The sequence below is a fragment of the Calliphora vicina genome, chromosome 2, assembly GCF_958450345.1.
Source record: "Calliphora vicina chromosome 2, idCalVici1.1, whole genome shotgun sequence".
In the NCBI taxonomy this organism is placed as follows: domain Eukaryota; kingdom Metazoa; phylum Arthropoda; class Insecta; order Diptera; family Calliphoridae; genus Calliphora; species Calliphora vicina.
The window spans coordinates 116,058,130-116,065,805 of record NC_088781.1 but is presented as its reverse complement, the minus strand read 5'-3'; the positions used below and the strand labels follow the sequence as shown (position 1 = coordinate 116,065,805).

Genomic DNA, 7,676 nt, shown 5'->3' with positions numbered 1-7,676 from the left:
GATTCTGCAATTCTATAGGCACTTATTTACCATCGAATTTAAATTGGGGTTGGGAGAAATCATGAACCGATTCTATCCATTTTCAACAGAACTTTTTCCTTTTATCATATCATGCAAAAATGCATTGAATTAACTACAATGACCAAGTTGTTCCACATCTTGGCCTATAGCAACAGAATATATACGGTTCTACTACCAACATTTCGATATGTTGCAAACGGAATGATAAATCAATATAATCCACCTATCTACATATCTACATATACTACACATCTACATATACTACCTTTGGTTATCAGCAAATGTCTCATCTCTAACTGTGTTAAAACTATCATCTCTAATGAAAATACTTTATATATTGGCAACACTTTAATAATTTGGTTATTTCTCTTTTTATATTACAACGTGCATCGTATTTTCAAGAATCTGATGCAATATTAATTGCAATTTTGCAAGAATAATTCTATATAAGTAAATAAGTTTCACTTTTTTGAGAAAAACTTTATAAGAAAATGCCGGCTGAGGAAATGGCCAACTTATCGTTGGGTAAGTGTAAGAAAAAAAAGTAGGAAAACTATGTCGCCGCTGTGCACGTTGTTGAGGTGGCAGCGTATGACACACGGCTATACTATGTATCTATTGTTTGCAGAAAATAGTGCCTAATATGAAAAAAAATATATATGTACATATTTCTTTATAGGAGCTATATATACTTCCGAAAAGACAGGCTGCGACGAAAGTGGTGATGGTTCCGAACAGAAGCCATACAAAACCATTTTGCAAGCAATGAGACATGCTGGCAAGGAACCTTTTCCTGTAATTTATGTCGACAGCAAAGATCCCGAAGCAACTGAAAAATACGAAGCAGCTGCCAGGTCTCAACTGAAGAAAATTCAAAAGCTTTGGATGCGTGAAGGTTTTAAAAACGCCGATAAAGAGAAACGTGAAGCTGGAGATGCTGAAAAACGTAAACAAAATTTGGATGAAGCCAAAAAGATTGTCATCTCTGAAGATCCAAGTTGGCCGGCGGCCGAAAAAATACGCATCTTTGAGGGTGCTGAAAACCGTGAGAAACGTGTAAAAATCTTTGGTTGGGTGCATCGTATGAGACGCCAAGGCAAAGGTTTAATTTTCATAACATTGCGTGATGGAACCGGATTTTTGCAATGTGTGTTGCACGATCGTTTGTGTCAAACCTATGATGCTTTGACACTATCTACCGAGAGTTCAGTGCAATTGTTTGGTACTTTAAAACCTGTACCAGAGGGCAAATCGGTAAGTTGCACTAATAATCGTAAAAACAATATGGAAAATCTATATAAAGTATCGTGTGTTTTTAGGCTCCAGGTGGCCATGAAATGCATGTAGATTATTGGGAATTGATAGGATTGGCTCCCGCCGGCGGTGCAGAAAGTATCCTAAACGAAGAGGCTCATCCAGATGTTCAACTGGATAATCGTCATATTATGATTAGAGGTGAAAACACTTCGAAAATTTTGAAAATGCGTTCCGTTGTAATGCAGGCTTTCCGTAGCCATTACTTTGATCGTGGATACTGTGAGGTAACCCCTCCCACTTTGGTACAAACTCAAGTAGAAGGTGGTTCGACTCTTTTCAAATTACAATATTTCAGGTAAGTGTGGTAAAAAAAACTGATTTAGAGCTAAGTTCATTCCAGGAATGGAAAAGTTCATATTTATTGATACTATTTCAAAAGCACAGAAGTACTCGACATTCCTATGACTCAGAATAATATGCTGTTCGATAATAAGCACGTCCGTTTAAGTAGAAGTACTCCCGCGGCTCATTAAACATTTGCAACTATTTTTATTGTTTTATTAAAAACACAAATTTACACGTTCCTATGATTCAGAATGATATAAGCACGTCCGTGTTAATCTTGTTTTGGTTAAACTTGATCATATTGATTTATCTAACAGTTTTTCTCTGGAAATGATTGTGCATAACGAAATTTTCTATAGATAGTTTGTGTATAACACAATTTTCTATGGACAAATATTTTGTATAAAACAATTTTCTAAAATCACAGAACTACCCCAATTTTTATTGCAATTCAAGTTGAATGCAAGTGTAGTTTAAGCCTTGTAGTATAGTCAAGCAATTGAATTACAGTTGTATTACACTTTATTTCAATATCATTATCTTTATTTGAAAAATATTTAATTTTTCAAGTTTAAAACATAATTACAGTTGCATTCAAGTCAAATTCCAACAAAATGTTCAAGTGCTTGAATTTTTAGGCTTTGTACATTTTTGTGGAAAGCTGGGGGATTTTCATAAAAAAATATTTTTTAGTCGTGCTTCTGAATCAGGTCCTAATAAATGTCTTAATTTAATTTCCCATCGCTTATATCGAGATAATTTTTTTTATTTTGTTTATCTATTATTACAGTGAAGAGGCCTATCTCACTCAAAGTTCTCAATTGTATTTGGAAACTTGTTTGCCAGCATTGGGCGATGTCTTCTGTATTGCCCAAAGTTATCGTGCCGAACAGAGTCGTACTAGACGTCATTTGGCTGAATATACACACGTTGAAGCAGAATGCCCCTTCATTAGTTTTGACGATTTATTAGATCGTTTGGAGGATCTTGTATGCGATGTTGTTGATCGCGTTTTGAAATCTCCCTGGGGTCATTTAGTTCATGAATTGAATCCCGAATTTAAGGCACCCACAAAACCATTTAAACGTATGAACTATGCTGACGCTATTAAGTGGTTGAAGGAAAACAATGTTACCAAGGATGACGGTACATTCTACGAATTCGGTGAAGTAAGTTGTATATGAAGGATTCATTTTATATCTTTTGAAAACATGTTTGTTTTTAGGATATACCAGAGGCTCCTGAACGTAAAATGACTGATGCCATTAATGAACCCATTATGTTGTGTCGTTTCCCTAAGAATATCAAATCTTTCTATATGTCTACTTGCCCTGAGGATAGTCAACTTACCGAAAGTGTTGATGTTTTGCTGCCAAATGTTGGTGAAATTGTGGGCGGATCCATGAGGATCTACGATAATGAGGAGTTACTTAAGGGCTATGAACGCGAAGGTATTGATCCTAAACCCTACTATTGGTATACCGATCAACGTATATATGGTGCTCAGCCCCATGGTGGTTATGGTTTGGGCTTGGAACGTTTGCTCTGTTGGTTGCTTAACCGTTATCATATCCGTGAGGTATGTTTGTATCCACGTTTCTTGGACAGATGCAAACCTTAAGCAGTTAACTAAAACTTGAGGGATATTATTTTAAATAATGAAGGAAAGCATTTTGAATGTACTGCATAAAAAACATAATATTTATTTGTTGTAATGAACAAAAATAATAGATTATTCTTACTCCAATAAAGCATATAGCCGGCTTAAATTACACATAATTTAAATGTTTTATGTATTTCCATCACCTTCTAGTTGCATATCATCTAATATTTCCACCAATTGTTCATCGTTCATCATACTATCGTCAATTTCTTCATCGTCCTCCTCTTCTTCGGCATCCTCGGGTTCCTAGAAGGAAATTAATTTTGTAAAATTGTGACTCACTAGTTATAACGTTCACGTTTGTAATTTCTACATTTTTCATTAGTACATTATATTGTTGATTGTTATAGATAACCATTTCGATTTAGCCATTTCCGTCCCTGTTCAAACCAACTTTCCGAATCCCCAAATAAAATAATACATATATAACCGGTCCGCAAATGGCTGAGTTATATGCAAAAAACCACGACTACCTAGATTTTTTACCTATTTTTGATCTATGTAATCTGGATTACTAAGTCATTAATATGGGTATTATATGATAGACATTTCATAGATGTGATAGACCTTTCCAACGACGTATATAACTTCATAGATATTCGTGACTACAAGGGTCAAAGTCGGGAATAATATTTTTAACCCGATTTTTTTCATCACATTTTTTCACTAAAAAAAAAATTATTTTCAACAAAAAATTTCCGCTTAAATTTGTATTCGCTTTTAGATGAAACGGTTAATTTTTTCACGATTTAGAAAACGGTTAATTTTTATTCGATTTGATTGAACTGATTAATATATTCGATAAAAAAATAGTTTTTGTAAAATTTGTACCGGTTTTTTGTATTCAGTTCGATATGAACCTATTTAGTTTTTATTCGATTCCCTAAGAAAAGATCAATTTTAATCATTAAGATTCAGTTAATTCTTAATATTTTATTTTATAAATCGGTTCTTTTTTATTCGACTGGATATAATCCGATTAATTTTTTATTCGTTTATATATAAACCGATTAAATTTTTATTCGATTCCTTAAGAACCGGTTAATTTTTAATTCATTTTTGAAACTGTTTTGTGTTTCTTCGGTTCGGTATTTTCCGATCGATTTTAATCGGTTCTCTGTAACCGGTTAATTTTTTATTCGATTGCTCAAAACCGGTTAAATTTTTATTCAAGATTATTTTAATTTTTTATTCACATTTTTAAACAGATTAATTTGTATTCGTTTCGTAATGAACGATTTATTTTTTATTCGATTCCCTAAGAACCGGTTAATTTTTAATTAGATATTTTATAATTCGGTTCCTTTTTATTCGATTCGATATAAACCGATTAATTTTTTATTCGATTAGATATGAATCGATTAACTATTATTCTATTTCCTAAGAATCGATTAGTTTTTAATTCATTTTTTAAAACCGGTTTAGTTTTATTCGTTTCGATATTACCGATAAATTTTTGTTCAATTCTCTATAAACGATTAATTTTGAATTCGATTGTTTTTTTTGTTAAATTCTTTTAAGCGATTATTTTTATTGGATTGAATAATTAGATTTTTTTAAATTGGTGATTTCAATATTAAATGATTAATTTGTTATTGGTTTCTCTAAAAAGCAGCTAATTTTTTGTTAGATTTTAAAAATTGCTTAATTTTTATACGATTCGATATGAACCGGTTAATTTTTTTTCGATATTCTAAGAGCGGGTAACTTTTTATTTTTTTCACCATTATTTTTTTGTTTTCCATCTTTATCTTAAAGTATACTTTAGTGAAGTGTATCTTCTTGTTTTTAAATAAATCTTACCTCATTTTCATAAGAATCAACTTCTGCATGAATTTGTTCTTTGCGATAATAGTTTTTCAGCAACTCCTTTATTGAATTGCTTACAATCTGACGCACTTGACCATCAAAGCCTTGAGGCAACCAGCCGGTGCGTTCATTACATATAGCTCCTGCCATGGGTGATGGTATTTTCTCCAACATTTCTTGGATTTTGGTAATGCGTATATCGCAGTACTAAGAATATGCGAGTAAAAAAATTATTTCTATTACAACTTTAAGAGACAAATATTATTACCCTCATCATGCACTGTCTAGATCTGGGCAATTTGTGTTCATCAAAGTAGGGATAATTGATGTCTTGTACCAAAGCATTTATTTCATACGGATTTTCTTGTAGCTTCTTAATGGTGGTTTTACGATCTGAAACCTGTAGGTATACGTTTTTATGTTAACATGTGGTAGTAGCGATTTTAAAGCATTACTTACAAACTCCGATACCCCAGATCTAAATCTTAAACGAAAATCAAAAGTTTGATAGTAGCGAGAATTAAAATCTTTACGTGGATCGTAGCCATATCGCACATACATAGTACGCCAAGGACCTGTGGTAAAATAATAGGCCAAAGAGGGTGTAATACATTTGAGTTTATCATGTGATACGCCAGACTCATACAGCAAGGCAATACGTGTCCAAATGGGACACTCTTCAAATAGCTGGTAATAGATGTTTAATTAGTCTCTATGTTAAACAAAATTTAATATTCTATTAAATCCTTTATACCTTTTTAACTTTTTGCAATTGTTCATCGGATACGTATTTCACTTTCATTTTCTTTAAAATTTGTGGATCTGGTCTGGTGGGGAACGTGTCTAGCATATTGAAGGTTACCATATCACGACTTTCATAACTTGACTTACTTAGCACACCCAATGTCTCATTTTGACCATCTTCCTTGGAAAAATCACCACGAAATATTGTTGTATGCACAACATCTGAACGGGCGAAAACCGTTGGTAGAGCCATTAATTGAATATCCGGGCGACTAAGAAAAGTTTAGGAAGAATAGTTAATAGAATCCATAGGTATTAGGAGAGAAACAAAGAGCAAGCATACTTAAAATAATCAAAATCTATTACTGATTTTGGCACTATTGCATCCAAAACATTTTTTAATTCACCATTAGCCAATTTTGAATCCACAGCTAAGGGTAAATATTGAAAATCACAAAGAGCTGTAAATGAATAACAAAAGCAATTAATTTAAAAAAAAAGTTTAATGGGATTACAAAATATCTTTGAGAAAATGTGTTTTAAAATTGTGACTTTTTTAATGAAAACATTTTGAATACAAATTGTAAATTTTGCTTAGTATAATCCATGATACAACCATTAGAAGGTAGAATCACTTTTATTGTTATATTATGGTATAATCCATCTTTAAAAAAATTTTAAGTCAGACCTATAACATCAGTTTTATAACATACTCACCATTACCCAGTAATTTACAAATAATATAATTTAATGTCCAACAATTTTACAAAACTTACATTCAAATGTAAAACTCTTACTAATATAGCCCATAATCTTAATGGTATATTGTGGTGGCTTGTTGGGATCACGTTTTGATTTTCTCACTTTTACTGACAATAAAAGACCAGCTCGTTTACTGCTTTCGCCACTTAGAGGCTTATTAAATGGATTGTCTGGATGGTAACGTAGCTCCAAACGTTTAGTATCGCCTCCCAGTGCCTTAAATTTCAACATGTTTAGATTCTCTTTCGTGTAGTCGTAAATGTCATAACTTACCCGGGATATTTTGGTTATACCACCTAATGTGCTTATCATTTTATCCGTATTCTTAACCATTCCAGGATATTCTATTAGCTCATATTCAGAGGTTGTACTAAAATTTAATTGTACAGACATTTTTCGATATATTTATTCATTAATAGAAGAAAATAAAATATTTTTGTGGAATAATTGCTTCTTCTCCAAATGTTTACATTAGTGATGTGTGTTTATCTAACATATGTTTTAAATTTATCGATAATAAATCCAAAAACATCAAAATATGCAGTGTTGTAAATGAACAGTTTCATATTTTTTTTTTTATAGATTTTAATAATTTTGTTTCCTAATTTTACTGCATTAATTTTTCTTGTAGAAGTTTCAACGTTTCCATTATTTTGACAATGCTAAGAAGTATAACCACATTCTATAAAAGTATTTTTATGAAACTTGAATTCTTAAAAATGCTGAAATTTACTATAAGTATCAGGCCAATTGTGAATAAAAAATCCGCGGCAGTTTTTTCCCTTTTCCCATTTTCAATATTGAATTTGAATAGAAAAAAATTGGAAAAAACTACCGCGGATTTTTTATTCATATATAATATACTTCCTATATTTTTATAGAATACCTGGAAAACTGCAATTTATCTTAGAAATATGTATATATATTTTTAGCATGTGCTCAGATAACTCTTCAGCTAATAAAAAACATATATTCGACACGACATATCCACGACAGCCGATTCTACGCACCCGAACAGGTATAGATTTTTAGATCACACCCCAACAGCAAACTTATTTTTTCAGTGTACTCGATT

At 31.9% G+C, this 7,676-nt stretch overlaps 2 protein-coding genes across 2 annotated transcripts; one reads left to right on the top strand and one right to left on the bottom strand.

The window, feature by feature from the left end:
• The first annotated feature begins 389 nt into the window (after positions 1–389).
• On the top strand, positions 390–3,402 carry AsnRS (asparagine--tRNA ligase). Its single transcript, XM_065499543.1, has 5 exons — positions 390–546; positions 701–1,275; positions 1,341–1,633; positions 2,414–2,792; positions 2,849–3,402. Exons 1-5 carry the CDS (start codon positions 513–515, stop codon positions 3,242–3,244), a joined length of 1,677 nt encoding a protein of 558 aa, XP_065355615.1. The 5' UTR covers positions 390–512; the 3' UTR covers positions 3,245–3,402.
• Positions 3,396–7,040, bottom strand: l(2)37Cd (general transcription factor IIIC subunit l(2)37Cd). The gene is made up of 8 exons (XM_065499544.1): positions 6,875–7,040; positions 6,616–6,817; positions 6,183–6,300; positions 5,850–6,111; positions 5,555–5,782; positions 5,364–5,495; positions 5,090–5,302; positions 3,396–3,532 (listed from the first exon to the last, which is right to left on the bottom strand). The coding sequence occupies exons 1-8, from the start codon at positions 6,992–6,994 to the stop codon at positions 3,413–3,415; spliced, it is 1,395 nt and encodes a 464-aa protein (XP_065355616.1). The 5' UTR covers positions 6,995–7,040; the 3' UTR covers positions 3,396–3,412.
• Between the last annotated feature and the right edge of the window lie 636 nt (positions 7,041–7,676).